The sequence below is a fragment of the Poeciliopsis prolifica genome, unplaced genomic scaffold (assembly GCF_027474105.1).
Source record: "Poeciliopsis prolifica strain line A6 unplaced genomic scaffold, Auburn_PproV2 SCAFFOLD061, whole genome shotgun sequence".
NCBI lineage: Eukaryota > Metazoa > Chordata > Actinopteri > Cyprinodontiformes > Poeciliidae > Poeciliopsis > Poeciliopsis prolifica.
This window is the reverse complement of record NW_026562436.1, coordinates 1006341-1023980: the sequence shown is the minus strand read 5'-3', so window position 1 is coordinate 1023980 and position 17640 is coordinate 1006341. Positions and strand designations below refer to the sequence as shown.

General features: G+C 39.0%; 1 protein-coding gene and 1 long non-coding RNA gene across 3 annotated transcripts; both read right to left on the bottom strand.

Moving 5' to 3' along the window:
• Positions 1-271: 271 nt before the first annotated feature.
• LOC129379728 (drebrin-like protein A) lies at positions 272-12004 on the bottom strand. The gene is made up of 18 exons (XM_055060552.1): positions 11770-12004; positions 11633-11688; positions 10646-10758; positions 9846-9920; positions 9610-9750; positions 8443-8520; positions 8210-8358; positions 8077-8131; positions 6389-6466; positions 6154-6305; positions 6017-6071; positions 5571-5636; positions 4002-4110; positions 3095-3328; positions 2776-2844; positions 1962-2056; positions 1715-1790; positions 272-1119 (listed from the first exon to the last, which is right to left on the bottom strand). The coding sequence occupies exons 1-18, from the start codon at positions 11850-11852 to the stop codon at positions 977-979; spliced, it is 1827 nt and encodes a 608-aa protein (XP_054916527.1). The 5' UTR covers positions 11853-12004; the 3' UTR covers positions 272-976.
• Positions 12005-14533: 2529 nt separating this feature from the next.
• On the bottom strand, positions 14534-17390 carry LOC129379734 (uncharacterized). 2 transcript variants are annotated; one of them, XR_008608237.1, is made up of 4 exons: positions 17232-17390; positions 16199-16282; positions 15533-15623; positions 14534-15370 (listed from the first exon to the last, which is right to left on the bottom strand). It is a non-coding gene; the product is annotated as an uncharacterized LOC129379734 (long non-coding RNA). The 2 variants fall into 2 exon arrangements; XR_008608238.1 differs by having other exon boundaries at positions 16256-16282.
• Positions 17391-17640: the final 250 nt, after the last annotated feature.

Below are 17640 nucleotides of genomic sequence, written 5' to 3'. Positions count from 1 at the left end.
AGCTGCAGCCATCAAGGCAGGTGATAAGATACAATGCAGCAGGCTGAATGGGAGGCAATGCTAGACACAGATGCTGTACTAAAAATGAAACCTCAGACATCTGGAGATGCCAAAGAGCTGTGCCGGGTGAAGAGAAGTGATCTGCACAGTGAGATGAAAATAATTTTATTAGCCTACCTGCAAATAGTTTAAGCAGTCAAACTGATGTATTCTTGCTTACTTTCTCCAGGCAACATGCACAGTACAGTGCATGCTGTACCTAATTCAAACAAAGAGGTATAAAGTACATCTCCAGATTGACCCTACACTATTTCATGCATATCTCAAACTAAGAAACTACAACAACATTAGAACACGTTTAAACAGAACCACAGCTGCACGTTTCTGCTAAACATTGTACATTAATGTCCAACTTCAGCAGGAGGCAGCAGCAGTCCCCTTTCTGCCAGACTGCCTCAGGGCAGCTGTCGCTACAAAGCAGAAGCATGTCAATGTGTGCATGAATGGGAATGACTAATTTCATGGTAAAGCGTATTTGAAAAGTCCTGTACAAGTCTGATTTCATGTCATTTGAAACACAGATTGTTTGGTGATTTTCCTTTTTCCGGTGGGCATTATGGTACATTTATTCCTGCCCTGAAACGGCCCTTTATTTATTGCACAAGTGAAGTCACGGTTCCCACAGAAGGAATCTGTGAAAAATATGTCCATTAAGTTGAGGAACTTAAAACTAACAGTTGACCTGAGTCGTTTCAGATTAGTTGTATTTTTACTAAACATTGTTCTTCCGCAATCAAATTCATTTGATTTGAACAAAACCTTTAACAAGAAACAGACAGTTTCCTTTAAGGGAACATTGCAGAGTGAGACTGACGCTCACTCTGGTAACAGTTTATTCATTTATTTTCCAAGCGGGTGGAAAAACAAAGACAATCAGAAAGTTAATAATTCATTTTCATATCAGGACTGCCACTGTTTAGTCATTGAGGAGCTCCACGTAGTTGGCAGGGAACAGGCCGAAGTTTCCATCAGGTCCATAGCCTCTCCACCAGCCTTCATCCAGCATCTCTATCTCTGTTATGATGTCATCGGGGTCAAAGGTGATCTCAGTATCATCAGCTGTGGACGACAGGCAAATCCAGGTATGAGGGGAAGAAATGGAAAGTTTAATAGTCCAGATTCTGTTATCTTTAATTGTTTTCTTTAACTTTTTGAATTGCATGCTTTTGTGACTGATCTGTCAGATAACATTCAAGCAACAATCTGGACACACACAGATGAAACCAGGAGTTCACACACACTACTTTAAAGACATCTCAGCTTGAGTTCACCTGGAGTCAACAAAATTATTTCTATTTACTAAATGCCAGAATAATTAGAGTTTTTTTTTTTTTTTTTCATTCTTCGGTGTTTGTAGGGTTCACATTTACTGAGAAGTGCCTTTAAAGTGTCAGGTGGGATAAAGGAGTAAAATCAAAGTGCAGACAGTGGAACAGGACGACAGATGAGCCACAATTTCATGAATGAAGTCCAAAACATTTACAAAAGCTGGAACCCAGAACATGAAACCGGGGTCAACATGGAGTAACAGAACAGGGAGCAAACAGTGGGGGATAGTTTGAACTGTAAACTGTAAAGGAACTCTGCAGCAGCATCAGAATCTTCGGTATCAGCACAGACCCAACATTAAGACAAGCATGATGTGTTTCCTTACCAGCCTGGTAGTCATACAAAGCCCTGGCTCTGTACAGCTGCTGTTCTCCATCATCTGGATTATTATAGTCCTGAGACTAAAATTCAAAAACATAAAAATATTTCATTAAAGGCTCCAAACACAGAGAAATCTGTGCAAATGATGTGGAAACCATGACTGCAAGCTGAAAGCACATAAACCCCATCACTGTCAGCCAGACCTGGGTTTCCAGGTATGATCCGCCCTCTGACACACGGAGCAGACTCACCTCTGTTGGATAATGGTAAATATTCTCATACAGATTGTCAGCAGTGCCAACTGGATCTGGATCCTGGTACATATCCTGCTGAACTGGACTTTCAGCTGTGGGAGAATGACAGGAATGAAAAAACATGGCAACAAAGTTATAACAGAGAAAACATTTTCCAGATCCAGAGGAGAGTTCTGTGGTCGTACAAAAGGTTGTTGAGTCTGGAAGAAGAACCTGAAGAACCACAATGTCTCTCTTCTCATTGGTTTGGAGTCATGCTTTAATCTGCCTTGCTAAATAATTTCTATAAATTTTTTAACAACCGCAAATGACACTGTATGTTGTGGGAGAAACTGATTTTTGCTTATGAATGAAATATTTAGTTTGGAACTATGATAATTATAAATATGTGAATAACATGTGGGAGTTTGATAAACAAACTCCCACATTTTTTCTACATGATAGGCTAAACCTAAATGTTGGTGTGTAACTTTTTACAGTGATGCTGCAGTAAACTCATGAGTAAGCATCAATTGTCAGTAGCAATTTCTTTAACCAGTTGGCTCCTTCAGTGTGGAGATTAAAAATGTTATTTTCTTTTCTATTAGATGCCATTTCACAGCAGACTAACTGGGTTTCCTGGCACTGGAAACTCTAAATGTGCTATTTCTGGAAGAAAACCTTATTAGAGGTTGACTTTCTTTTAAATGAGGCCTGAAAGGTGAGTGGCGTGAACTGATATTGAGGTTTTCCTGTCAAACTCACCGATCCCAAATACACAAATGATGCATTTTGGGTTGTAAGAGGTCAACATGATGTTTGGTGATGTTACCTGGAGTCATTTCATCTGCATCATCATCAAACTCATCTGACCATTCTGCCTCCTCAGTGGAAATGTCCTCTATATTTAGACAGGAGAAAAAGTGAGACATTCAACTCAACATAGCAAAAAGACAAATTATCCAAACACAAACTAACTAGTTACATTCAAAAATACAAGTTCAGTGCAGAAAACTGCTGCAATATTTCTAGCAGCCATTTGCTGACAGCTGACATCATTTTGATCAAGGCTAATCATACCTGCATGGAAGTGATCATGATTAAATTACTGACACCTGCAGATATAGAGTTCAACAGGAAGTGTGTCTGACCTGCAGGCTTCTCATGTGAAGTCACCGTCTCTTGGAGGCGGGGCGAGAAAGCTGCAGCAGGAAGTGAAGGCAGTTCAGGTGTGGCTGAGGAGAAGGGGTTGGTCACTGGGTGGTGGGCATCCGGCGGAGGAGTCTTGGTCACTGGGTGGTGGACGTCCGGCGGAGGAGTCTGAGGCTTCGCCGCTTCTTCAGGCTCAAATGATTTCTGAGACAAAAACGCACTTTGGAGCTTCCCTGAGGGGAAAACAGGAACATCAACCATTCATTCTGCTACAGGTGGTTTAGTGTCAGCAGAGGTACTGTAGTAACTAGTTATATTTAGTCAATTACATTTACTTGAGTAACTTTCTTTTGAAAAAAATGTACCTTTAGAAGTATTTTTACTACGCTGCACATTCTGCTTTTACTTGAGTCATTTAATTATGAAGTCACTCTTAATTCAGTAAAACTTTTGGATTCTTTACCCACTGAATGAAGAATAAACATGTTTCACCAAAACTTCACCAGACACAAACACAGACCTGCAGTTATTGTTAAACCTTCATATGTTTTACATTAAAAGAAATTGATTTGGAAAATTTTTCTTTTGCTGGATTTAGCTATTGTTTTTTCCCTTTTTGTTTCTTATATGAATTATTGTCATTTTAGTCCTTAAAATACCAAAATTTCTTTATATTTTGGCCCATCTGATTATGTAACATTTAAATATTAAATGGCTGATAAATTGATCAGTTACTCTGGGTCTTGAATAGACTTTTTACCAAATACTGTTTCACTCTTCCTTGAGTCATTTCTTGGACGGCTATTTTTTATGGTTACTTGAGTAAAAATATGTTGTGACTGTTACTTGAGTACAGTTTGTGGTTCCTCTGCCCGCCTCTGAGTGTCAGCTTGTTGTGTTTCTGACCTGGTCGGGGTGCAGCAGGAGATGGTGTGTTGGCCTCAAAGCTCTGCTCCCTCTGCTTGAAGATGTCTCTGGGATTGAACGCTCTCTGAGAAATCAGTGACTTTGCCTCCTGTGAGTGAAGGAAAAGACACATGACCTTTTAGAATCTGAAAATCTAAAGGAGAGTTTATCTGCAATGGTCCATTTAGATGTAAAGACAAACAGCCAATCACAAACCATTAAGTGATCTAACGCATCCAAAAAAGTGCTGGATATTATAATGATTTTACAGTTTGATGCTTAAACTGCAATTTGTATCTCCGATTTCAGAATGTTCTGAACTTGTCACTATGGAGTTGTTTTCTAATCCTACTGGGTAAAGTGGTGTTTTGAATTGTTAAAGGGGCAGTACTATGTATTTTTTCTGCACATGTTGCCCTTTTATGTAATTATATTACAATCTGTTTTTATAAAAATTCTTTACAGTACATATCAAATATGACAAAGGAAATTTTGCTTCCTGAATCAATGACTTGAAATTGGACCTCTGTCTCTTTATAAACTCCTGCTCTTTCTGAAACTCCTCCTTCAGGAAGTCATCACAACATGGCTCCTCTATTAAAGATTCTATAATGAGCTGAGTGGCTGCACAGTTTGCTAACAGCTGGTGGCTAGTCTGAAGGAACTCGGTGAGGGAGGGCTGCTCTGTGAGGCAGAAGCTCACAGAGGATGAGCTTTGCATTGACGAGGTGCACGTGGGTGTTTTGCACAGCTGAATGGTTGCCATGGAGATAAAACATGCACTGAACTACCAAGGTAACACACCAGGTATGGTTTTGATTAGGGAATAACTTTATAACATGATGTGGAGGACAGAAAGTTTGATTTTACATAATACTGCCTCGAAACATTTGGAAAAACAGCAGAGTCCGACTTGGACACAAACAATTGCCAAATTGACTCAAATATTTAGTCATCTGTCTTCACACACATGTGAAGACATCCTCCTGATCCACAGGGTTTAATGTGATGCTAAGTATGTCGCATAGCATCCGCATGGTTTTATGGGGGTTCTTGACCATCTTCCAGAAGTGCATATGAAAGGTCAGACATTGATGTTGGACGGGAAGACCTAACCTCATTGTTAGCTGCAGCATTAACAGTTGCTATCATTGGATCTGTAGAGTTAAGCCCAACTCCTGAAAGACAACTCCACTCCGCAGTACAGTCTAGTAAGTATGGTTTAGATGGCAACTGCCACACCCCAACAGTGGCATAATTCATTTCTAACGAGTACATGTCTTTCATCTGCTCTAGAGCACAATGACACGGCTGAGCTTGATGGAATGATTAGTAGTCATGAAATTTCAAGATGTATTCCACAGGTGGCATTGTGTCATGATACCAAGCTGGAATTTTCTGAGCTCTGGAGAGCAACCTATTCTTTTGCAAACGTTTGAGAAGCATGTCTGCATGTCTACCTGCTGGATTCTGTATGCCTGTGTTCATGGAAGGGATTTGAATACCCTGATTCAGAGGTTAGTGAAAACAAGTGTTTTTAATGAGCTACGGCTAGTGAGACATACTCACGTTAGCTTTCTGCACAGATGCTGCAGCATTGATCCCTGTTACCTTCTTCAAATTTTCCTGCTCATTCTACAACAGGAACAGGAAAGTTAAAGACATTATCTGCAACATAAGAAGAACATAAGAATTGAAAAAAATTGAACCATCACATGTAAATGCCTTGGAGCTCTCACTCTGACCCAATAACTCTAATAACAGGAAACATTGACTGGGGGTAGACTGATGAGGAAAAGATAATCCACACCGTGGACATGTAAGACTGAACTTGTCTTTACTTACTGTACTTGTCTTGTTTTCACATCCTCAGTTGGCCCTTTCATACTTTTTGCCTTTTTAATTGTTTATGAATCACTGAACGGGTCTCCATTAAAATACATTAAAGACCTGTTGCTGTATCAACCGTCCTGACCACTCAGGTCTTCTGGTTCAAGCCTGCTTTGTCTCCTCACCAGTCGCTGTTGCTCCCTTTCTCTTTCCTCTTCATCTCTTTTTCTCTGAAGGTTCCTGCCATGTACAAGCACACAAACATCCCCACTGAGCGTCTTTAGCTGCTTGGTTTGCACGTTACTGTGTAGCTCTAACTCACCTCTCTAGCTCAATCTGATGAGCTCTCTCCTTCGTTCTTCTCTCCCTCTCTTTTGCCTGTTTCTCATCCAACTCCTTCCTTTCCTTCTCTGCCTTCTGCCTCTCCTGCTCCGCTCTCTTTCTCTCCTCCTTTCGACGTAATTCCTCATCCCGCTGGGAAAAGACATTGGTCACATTTATACCAGATGCAGATGCTTGTGTCTGTAAGACTGCTGGTTGTGTATGAAGGAACAAACCTGAGCCTGGTCCCAGAAGTTATCCTTGTTAGTTTGCTGGATCTCTTCTGCAGCATTGATTTTTTTGTAGACAGAACCCTGGAATACAAGCATATTAGAAATCAATGAACATGTTGTGACAATTTCTACATTTCCTGGAAAAATGTACTAAGCACAAAGATTAGTACACAAAAACAAATGCAAAACCAATGTAGGTGTTGTGGTGAGTTTTACACAGTGTGAAAAGTTTGGGGAAATAAATACCATATATGATATTGGTAAATATTGATAAATACTGCCATAACAGCAGTTTTATTGTTGGGTATTGCAACAGTGACTCTACAGTTCTGCCTGACAAATCAACCCTCCAGCTGCAGCTGATCCAGAACCCTGCTGCTGGAGTTCTGACTAAAACCAGGAAGACAGAACATCAACCAGTTACAGTCCTCTGACTGAGAGAATAGACTTTATAATACTGTTAGTTTATAAATCTCTGAATGTTTTAGCACCACAATATGTTAAAGATCTGCTGTTGTCGAACCTTACAGACTCTTTAGGTCTTCTGGTTCTGGCTCTGCTCAGAATCCAGAACCAGAACATGGAGAAGCAGCATTCAGCTTCTATGCACCACACATCTGGAACAAACTTCCAGAAAACTGGGAAACAGCTGAAACACTGAGTTTCTTTCTCTCTAGACTGAAAGCCCACCTGTCCAGGTGCTTTACAACCATAATAAATGGAACATTGACCAACATTTTAATTTATAGTGATAACATTGATGATGGCACAGATCAAAATGTAAAGTTTGTCACTGTTTTCTCAATTGATGACTGTATGATGTTTTTATGACTTTTTATTTTGTGTTTTTATGATTTGAAGCACATTTCAGCAGCCTTGTTGCTGAAATGTGCAATACATATTTGATTGATTGATTGATTGATTGATTGATTGATTGATTGATTGATTGATTGATTGATTGATGATTGATTGATTGATTGATTGATTGATTGATTGATTGATTGAATTGATTGATTGATTGATTGATTGATTGATCGATCCATCAGTTGTGATGGCCTGTCGTTCTGTCCAGGGTGAACCAGGCCTCTTGTCCAGTGATGGCTGCAGACTGGCCCCATTGTGTCCTTCTGCCTGCTTAGTCATTTCCACCAATCCCAGTATAAAAACTCATTGCTACTCAGGGTTCCTCACGAAAATCACTATATCATATTGATTACTAGAGTCTACATTAATGATAATACCAACCCAGTAAGAGTATTGGATTGATACTAGTAAGTCTGCTGTTTTAGTTTAATGTTCTGTTTTGAAACTTTCGCTTATTTTTGTATTGTAGTTTTTTAACGCTGCCTGGAAAAAAGATTTTGTTCTGACTCTCTCTCAAATGATTTTTTTTGTACTTTACTTGTGAAAAAATACACAAACACCTGCTTAGTTTTTCATATTAATCTGTTATTGAAGTATTTTGTTGACATAGACTTTGTCCAATTTATATCCCAGGTTTTAATAAAATAATTCAAATGAAGAACCACAAAAAACCTAAGGGTCAGACATTTTATAATATATCAAAATAAAGTAACAAAAAGTATCATTATCAGTATACTGGCATTGTATTTCTTTGGTATCAGATCTTCATCAAAATATGCAGTTCTCCATTACCAGCCGTTCAGCTCAATGGTAACAGCTTAACTCACCGGTCGCTGTTGCTCCCTTTCTCTTTCCTCTTCATCTCTTTTTCTCTGAAGGTTCCTGCCATGTACAAGCACACAAACATCCCACTGAGCGTTTAGCTGCTTGGTTTGCACTTACTGTGTAGCTCTAACTCACCTCTCTAGCTCAATCTGATGAGCTCTCTCCTTCGTACTTCTCTCCCTCTCTTTTGCCTGTTTCTCATCCAACTCCTTCCTTTCCTCTCTGCCTTCTGCCTCTCCTGCTCCTCTCTTTCTCTCCTCCTTTCGACGTAATTCCTCATCCCGCTGAGAAAAGACATTGGTCACATTTATACCAGATGCAGATGCTTGTGTTTGTAAGACTTGCTGGTTGTGTATGAAGGAACAAACCTGAGCCTGGTCCCAGAAGTTATCCTTCTTGGTTTGCTGGATTTCCTCCACAGCATTGACTTTTCTGTACACAGAACCCTGGAATACAAGGAAAGGAGAAATTGGTTGAAAATGTGAAAATTCCCACATTGACCGGCAAAAAGTGCTGAGCACAAAGATTAGTGCTCTAAAAGAATAGTCAAAACAAAGGGTAGAGGTCGAGTCATCACTCGTGAAGCAAAAGTCAGTCTCTTCAGGATGTTGCAATGTTTTTTGTGATTGTTCAGTAATCTACAATTACTGATTTTGCTCCACCTTTTTGTAAAGTTGCAGTCAAAGTTGCAAATTGCCAAGAAATAAAAATTGAAGTTGCAGCACAAAACCTTTTTAAAACTGAAAGTTTATGATTTAGTAAGACTGTTTAAAGTGCAAATTATATTTCCAAGTACTATCTTGAAATATTATCTTTAATACAAATCAAATTATGTCCTGAGGAGTTCTCAATTTCAAAAGAAGAATTCCACATTGGTCATTCAGTGTAACATGAACTGTATAAAAAGTATCAGCAAATTCTACAGAACACCTCAAAATCTCTTTTTCAGAGGAAAACCGGTCTGAGAATCATCCGATCTATGAATGAGTACGTTTTTTGTATAATTTATTCTTTCTTTAGATGGTTGTTCTATATCAGCTTGATTTAGTTAGACAGTCTATAGCTGGCTCTGTTTAGTATTTGGTTTCATCAAATTGAAATGTTTAATTTATGCTTAAGGCTTCCAGTAGAACTTATTCTGGAACTCATGGGATGATGGTGGCGACAGTGGTAGGACTTCATTCTGCAGTTGGCAGGTTGCTGGTTCGATTCCGGCTGTTGTGTCTTGTTGTGTCCGTCTTGCCTGCTGGTGCGTAGCAGCCAGACTCCCTCAGGACTGCTGTGGCTACAACCATCAGCGTGTGAAAGTGTGCATGAATGATTGAATGTAGAGTGAAGCGCTTTGGAGTCCTCTGGACTTGATAAAGTGATAATAAGTACAGGCTATTTATCATGTGTTAGGATTTCACCATGTCTGTAACAAAGTCTGAACAGCAGCTGTGAATTTGCTGACAAAGATGGAACATATGAAGGACTGATAACAAAAGAAACTTTAAGGTTTTGTATGTCCTTGGGAGTTTTGAGTCTCCTCTCACCACCGGTCCTCTTGGTGCATCGATGTAATTTTGCTGTTTGTGAAAGTTAAAGTTGGCTCCGGAGGCTTTTGCAACTTTAGTCAAGATGGCCTCTGGCTCCACGTCCTCCTCTGTGCGAGCGTTTATGGTAACGTGAGCTCCCTAAGATCAATCACATCAAGACGTTAGAGGGAAGGTGACAGGAAGTATAGCTGCTTTCAAACCATCCAATCACAACGTAGCAGAATCACACCTACCTTCAAAAAATTTGCTATGGCGCTGAGATGGTTGGCATACATTCCTTTACGAGAGTCCTTCACCCCTTCACCAGTCTACATAGACAAACAGTCATAATCTGTGTTTTTTCATCAGTTTTTGCATTACTACTGGTAGAAAATAAAAACCTATATCACAATGTTTTTGTGAATTAACTGCAAAGCTGAAACCAGCCTGTCTTGTAGAGGTTAATCAGTTCTGTGAAGTGTTTGCTCTACAAGCTTTTTTAACTTTAGCTTTTTTTGCCACTCTTTGATGTTTTGTCACATGAAACAAATTTTTATCTAACACAAAATATGATAAGTGACGAATGGAGTTTCAAATGATTTGGTTTAGTATCCAATCCAAACAACCTGACCCAAAATAAGAAGCAGATCCCCCAGTTAAAGATGACTTAGTGGTTTCTGTGCAGAAGGAAGTTGAATATAGAGGTCAATGACATTTCTTGGCAGGCTGCTGTACTGTTTTTGAGCAGCCGTGTTACAGACGCTGTTCTGAAAAATCATTTACGATTCATATTAGTGTATGTTACTGCTAAATATTTAAATAAAAGTAAAAAAAATATTCCTCTCTAAATAGCTCATGTTTGGACTCCTGGCTGCAGCTCGTGGGAAAGTGCTGTCCATATGTGCAATTTTTTTTTCTTTTTAAAATTAGGTGTGCGTAATAGTTAGAAAATTACGATAGAACTGATTTTAATAACTTTTTCCTCCCCTTTTGTATTATGGGAATCTGTGTGTGTGTGTGTGTGTGTGTGTGTGTGTGTGTGTGTGTGACTCACCCAGTTTATAAGGACATATTTAGGCAGGCCAGAGTTCGGGTCTGGGACTCGACAGAAGGCATACATAATCTTTCCACTGTTCAGCTCCTCCACCAACTCCTCCAACCCTCCACCTGAACACACACCAGAACAGCAGTCTGTTATTTAACACGACCTTATGTTTTTCTAATACGGTGAGTTCCAACACTGGACCAAGCAGGACCACTATCCTGACGGTTTATATGTTTTCCTATTCCAGCAGACCTGATATGAAGAAAAAGACATTTAAATTACAGATGTAAGATGTGCATCAGCAATCAAACACCTAAGCCCCCAAGCAGCAGGGCTGAGAACAACCACTATAATGCAACATTAGATTTCTGATGCATTTATAGAACAGCCCTTTTGACATCATCGTTCACAATTTATCCTTCTGATTGTAAAAGCTCAAATCCAGTTTCTAAAGTTATGGGAGCCTGCAGGGGACAGTGGATAGAGGAACTGGTGTTTTGTCTGCAGCAATGTGGGCACTGCTCTGATCTCTTGTTGTAAAGAAAGAGTTCAACCAAAAAGTGAAGCTGAAGTGTGCTCAGCACAGTGGGATTATGTTGCTTGAGTTCCCTTGTTGGACTGGACGTCTCAGCAATAACAGGCAGGTTTATGAGAAATGGCAATGTGCTGAAAACACACATTTAAAAAATCCTGGTGAGTGTATCTGCCACTCAGCGTTATTTAGATACAGCGGTTGTGAATCTAAATGAATAGTTTCACAACCGCTGTAAAATTCTAAAATTCCAGTTAGAAGAAAAATACAAACTCATCCAATGTGATATTTTTGAATTACTTCTGGATTCTGTCCCTCACAGTCGAGACGTAGCAACAATAAAGTTTAGAGATCTATCTAGTCTCTGAAAGTGTGGAAACTCAGTGGTGCAGCAGAATCAAATACTTGTTCTCCCTATTGTACATCACAGCGATGTAGATCCACAGATCATCATGACCTCTCACCTCCTGTCTCTGCCAGTCGAAGGTCGTTACTGTTGCCTTCATAGGTAAACAAAGCCCTAAAAGCACAAAATTAACAGATGAGAACTGAAGAAAACAAGAACGTCTTGTTACTTTTGTTTTCAACAGAACCAGTTTACCAGTCCGTGTCCGACTTGGCATCCACCACCTTCTTGTAGGCGGCCATCAGAGCCGAACCGTTCTTGCTCAGGTTGACTGACATTGTAGTCCAGGTTTCCAGAGTCCACAGGGAATCTGATGCTGTCAGAAGACAGAGCAAAGCAGAATGAAAACCTCCACACTTTGAGACAATAAACGCTGACTATTGTGATCATTCAGAAAGATTCTGATCTACGGTGATGTGTCCGACCAGTCAGGTTGGTGGATTTAAACCTGAAGAGTGGCATTCTTACACAAGTTCCTCCCCTCTGACTTCCACACCTCCTCTCATTAGAGAAACACAGCTCTTTTACTCTGACCATCAGAACGCATTTTGCTGACACTGAGTCAGCTTTGATACACTGCAGATATAATGTATCCTGAGACCAGAGTTGGCCTGGCAGCCTCGGTGGAAGTGTCATTGTGTGATCTGAGAGAAAGCAAAAAGGGTGTGACTGGTTGCTATTGTGTGCCATTCTTTAAGCATATAAGGAACACAAGTCCCAAAGACAAGTTTGGACAGAGCTGGCATAAGAGTCTGACACAACAAGGAGTGAAAATAAATGACACTGTGGATGGATGGTCTTCACCTGGTCTGAAAATCAAGTAGATTATAAAAATACAAGAACACCTGATTCATCATTCTGTGTCATAATTTAAGAAAAAAACTTTATTAAGTAACATAATTTCATCGCAGTCAGCTTGCTGATGTGCTGACTTTCAAAAGTTCCTGCATTTGATGTACAAACATCCAGACTGGATTAATTATGCAACTGATCCCACAAAATTAGGAGCTTGTAATTGTTCAAAATGTACTGGGATGCTGAAGCATTAAGTTCCTTTGACTGGAAGAAAAGGACCAAACCCAAAATATGATTCTACACCACTTCTGCTCCAAACTTTACACTTTGAACGAAACACTAATTCAAATTCTAATAAGTACATGTGTACAAAATGGGTTGTTCACATGTACACAAGTGCATTCAAGTCTGAAGACGTATGGAAGAGGTTTCTGTGTGACAGAGCGGTACCAGTAACACTGCACTCATTTCACTCGAGTTTTCTTTTCACTTCCTGGTGTGTTTATTTACCAAATCAGTGGAAAAACACAGAAGCTTCCTTTGTCCACCCAGCAGGGGGCGCTGTGACGCAGTTGAAGCGCCTTGCCTCGGTTTCCACATTTCCAATCAGACACATTATTTTCTTCCCACGGCTTGAGACAGTTGGACAGTATAGACTAGAAAAAATTATAATATACTTTAGAATGGATTATTTGTTGACAAGTTTCTCCATCCAAATTGTTAAAAGGATAAATATAACTGTAAGTGGTAAAATCAATTTGCTCTGTTGATCAGAGGGTTGATCATTTTGGAAGTTATTCCAGTTTTTTTCAGAGTGACTTCCGAGAAAGAGGAAGCATCTGGTGTTTTTATGGTGTGAAGCACTTTGGACTGCCTTGTTGCTGCTGTAGAAATAAACTTCACCCAACCTGAGACTCAGGTGAAGCAGCCATTGGGCTTCAGTCCAGGTTTTCTGCCATCTCTGCATCATTTCCAGAATGTCTGCCTCTGGCTCAGTGGGTTGGGTGACATGCATGGCTGCAGAATGCTGCCAGTCCTGTTCCACTTGTTTTTGACTCAAAGTCAGCTGACTGTACAGAGAAGGCAGCTGGACCTGAGGCTGCAGTAAAGCTGATTCTTTATTCAAATCATGCAGCTGTTTATTAACTACATTTTACTGCAGGTGTGCAGACAATGAGGAAATGTAGCATCAATAAACTGTAACACTTCTTACTACTATTACTTCTGTTATCTCTCACCTATTCAACTGTACTGGCAGAGTGCAATACTATTATAATACATATGAGCACCTTCCTAAAATAATGGCCTGTTTTACACCGAAAGTGATTTTGGGGGAAAAACACTTTTGCGATTTTGGTCTTTGCTATTTCTCTGTCTGTCTGTCTGTCTGTCTGTCTGTCTGTCTGTCTGTCTGTTCAGACATGTCTTCGTTTTTCAGCAAGACAGCAACCCCAAAACAAACAGCCAGAGTTACAATCAAATGGATCACATCTGGTGTTATAACTGGCCTAGTAAAAGTCCAGACTTCAAATAGACTGAGAGTTTGTGGGAAACACGTGGTTCTGAGGCAACCAGCCTGGAACCTGTGAATCTTGTCAGGGCAGACAAGCAAAAGCTTCAGTTGATCTTAATGTCCCATACACTGAAAAAAATAAGTCATTGGATGAACATAAAAAATTATGGAAAGGATTTCCACCTGATTACTTTGCTTTATTTCAGCACCATGTACTTGTGTTACTCCTATTTAATGCAAATGTGTTAGGTCAACCTAATTTATTAAGATTATTCCAATGTAAAGCAAATGTGTTGGCTCAACTTGTTACAATGGTGATTCAATTGGTGATTCTAAATCAAACATGTTGGCTCAACGTAATATATTGTGGTTATTCTTATATAAATTAAATGAGTTGGCAAAACATAATTCATTAAGGTTGTTCTAATTTAAACCAAATATGTTGGCTTAACCAGAATCATGGTAAGGCAATGGATGATTGTAAATCAAATGAGTTGGCTCAACTCCATTCATTAAGGTTATTCAAATTCAAATGAAATGTGTTGGCTCAACATATGTTTTAAAGGTTCCTTTAACTGAGTTACTATAGTGTGACCCAGTGTAATGCAATACAGCCAGCCCAACTGATCTGCAATGTTTAGGACCAAATCATTGATGTAACTTCATTAAGATGAATGTAAATCTAGTTGAAACCACCTTATTTTACAGTGGTACCTTCACACTACCTGATTCAGTAGGTCCAACTCACTAAAAGCAAGTTAGCTCAACAAATATGCTTCATGCTAAAAGACAGCTAGTTAATCGTGTGAAAATCCTTTCCATTATTTCATGACGTTAATTCAAAGACATATTTTCAAGCGTTAATCAAGCATTTTAAGATAGCACTAGGTGAAAGTGTAGGAAGAACACTCAACAATTAGAAAAGGTACAACACAATTGTATTTTGTTATACATCGTTTTTTTACACAGCACAAAACACAGCTGAGTTGGACATTGAAATAAAAAAACAACTACAAAAAGGTTACAGTTTCATTTCCCAGCCAATTCTTTACAACATAAAACATGTCAGTATAGTTGCTCAACTTAGAGAACTGTAACAATATAAATCTTTTCTACTGCAGACTTTAAACACTCATTTTCCATATGAAACTTTGCTCAACTTAGCAGCGAGTTTCATATTGAGAACTTGTGCTTTCTTTGATAAGTTCTTTCCATCCAATTTCATTATTATTTTCTGTATTACTTCAAAGGTATGCTTGAGTTACTGAGCAAGTTGAGTGCTGAACGCACTAAACTTGAGGGTAGCTCAAGTTTAGTGCGTAGATTAGTCCCAGCAGCATCACTATTGCAGAAGATACACTGCCCAAGCTGTTCATAACTTCCACCCCCTCCAGGACAATCCCAACATCCAGATGCACATCGGCAGCCTCTGCTCAAATGACGATTCCGAGGACAGTCTCGGCTTTGGCCATTTCATTCATCAACGTCCTAAGGGAGTTAGGGAAGGGTATTGGGGGGAGACAATTCACATGTAATTAAATAAATAAATTAAGACTGACATTGATTGAGTCACTCATGGACCTTAGTTGGTGAAAGTATTTTAACAACTCTTAGGAGTTCTATTGTAAACACAAAGAGAATTTAACATACCATGTACTCCCTCACCAGCTTCTCTGGATCTTCATTTAGGTACACACAGACATTTGAGGATGCACTCTCGTCTGACCTCAGCAGTGTCTTCCTAAATATGCAGATCAAAAAACAATGAGAACAATCTCAAAACTCCAGCAGTATAGGTTCACACACTTGAAAACATAGCTACATTCAAAGGAAGTCACAACAAAAGTGATCAGTGGCTTGCAGTCTATTTGAAAGATATTTAAAATTGTTAGTATCCCTTCATTATGCCATGACTAAAATGGAGTTTAACATCTCATTTAAACATCTAACTGAAGCTGTTAGAGGTTTAAATAAAGACATGAATATATCACCAAAGAAATATGTGAAAAGTACAGAATGGTCAACACAGTCTATATCCTTCTACTTAAATGAATATGCAAAGCATTCCATGTCTTACAAGTACATGGACAGTCTATGTGTGGGCATGGATAACGTCGCATATGCCGGTGTTTAAGTGTAAAATGTTTTAACAGGTCATATCTACGAGACAGAGAGAGACTACACTCCTTACATTTCCACATCCCCACACAAATAAAGACAAATAAAACAGACTGGCCAAATAAATGTTTAGCTGAACTCTAGCTCTATAAGCTCTCTAACACTACATTCAGTCACTTTAGATCTGGCAAAACTTACTATTAGCCACTGAAATCTGTAACTTGATAGCCGATGAGCCCCTTGACCAGTACTTACGCAGGTGGATTACAGACAGGTGATGTTCTGAAAGAGATCAGATATATTTTCAGCCATTAAAATATGCAATTCATACTGAACTGAGTTGTATCTTTTAGTACAAGTCCCTTGAATGCCTCATGAATATAACCACTGGACACTTGTATGCAAGCACATATGTGCAGAACAATGGTGAATTGAACATGGTAGAAAGCAATAGTAACATAGGTCAAAATGAGCACAAACAATCAACACAAAAAACATCAACATTTCAAAATTAAACCAATGAACTTCAATATTGTTTCTGAGCTACAATTATTTGGGGACAACAAAGAAGAGTCCAAAAAACCCCAACATCTTTACAGCAGAGGAATATGTATTTTAAAGAAAAAAAATAGAAAGCTCAAGTCTGTAATAATGGATAAATCCATTGAGAGTTTTAGCCTGACAAAATATACTAGAAATCCACAACTAACAGGTATTTTAGGAACATTTAACAAAGCTCAGAAAGCAATGCTTTCTGCAGGTTTCACCGACTGAAATGTAGGACTTTTTATTACCATAATTAATTAAGAATCTCGATGATGATAGAAAGGTACCAAAGTGTGTGTGTGTATCTACATTTACCTCCATAGTAACATTACTGAAATAGAATTAAAATAGTTAGAAATAGACTGATGTTAGATCAGTGTGTTAAAAATCCACTAAACCTCCAGGGAGCTCAGGAGGAGCAAAACTGTGACATTTCTGGGGTCCATTTGTGTCTCTGGCAGCAGCTTTGTGACCCTTACACTACATATGGCTCTGCAGAGTACCTAACATGGTGCGGCGATAAATGTAAAGAAAAAGCTATCTGCCTTAACCTAACCGACTTAATCTACAGAACATGAAATAATGTGACACAAGTATGGAACAAGTAGAAAATGGTGCAAATGGTAGAGAAATTTTAAGTTACATATTTTTATATGGATTTAGATGAAAATAGTTTGACTCTTACCTTCTTCAAATTAAGTAGATGCACGCCAGGAATCTCCCCTCTGCCCTTGAAAAAACCCAACAAGGTGCAAGCCAGTTATCTCGCGTGATTTTCCGTAATCTCTTGATGTCGCTGGATCCTCTTCAGCGGGAGATGAGTCTGACACAATAGCGCTTTGGAACTGACGTCACTGTATTTTTTTTTATTAGATTAACTTTGACAAATATTGATATTGAATAAAATAAAAAAACATATATATATATATATATATATATATATATATATATATATATATATATATATATATATATATATATATATATATATATATATATATATATATTGGCACAGCCAAGATACTGCGCAGGACCCTCAAGCTCCCAGGCCTCTGGTAGAGGCCTGGGAGCTTGAGGAATTAGATGTATTCAAG

Excerpts from the sequence above, each read along its gene's own strand:
- LOC129379728 (XM_055060552.1), bottom strand. The coding sequence starts at position 11,852 with ATGTCAGTCAACCTGAGCAAGAACGGTTCGGCTCTGATGGCCGCCTAC. Across the intron at positions 10,759-11,632 it reads TCGACTGGCAGAGACAGGAG|GTGGAGGGTTGGAGGAGTTG; the intron begins GTGAGAGGTCAT and ends GTGTGTGTTCAG. Across the intron at positions 8,132-8,209 it reads CATCAGATTGAGCTAGAGAG|GAACCTTCAGAGAAAAAGAG; the intron begins GTGAGTTAGAGC and ends TGTACATGGCAG.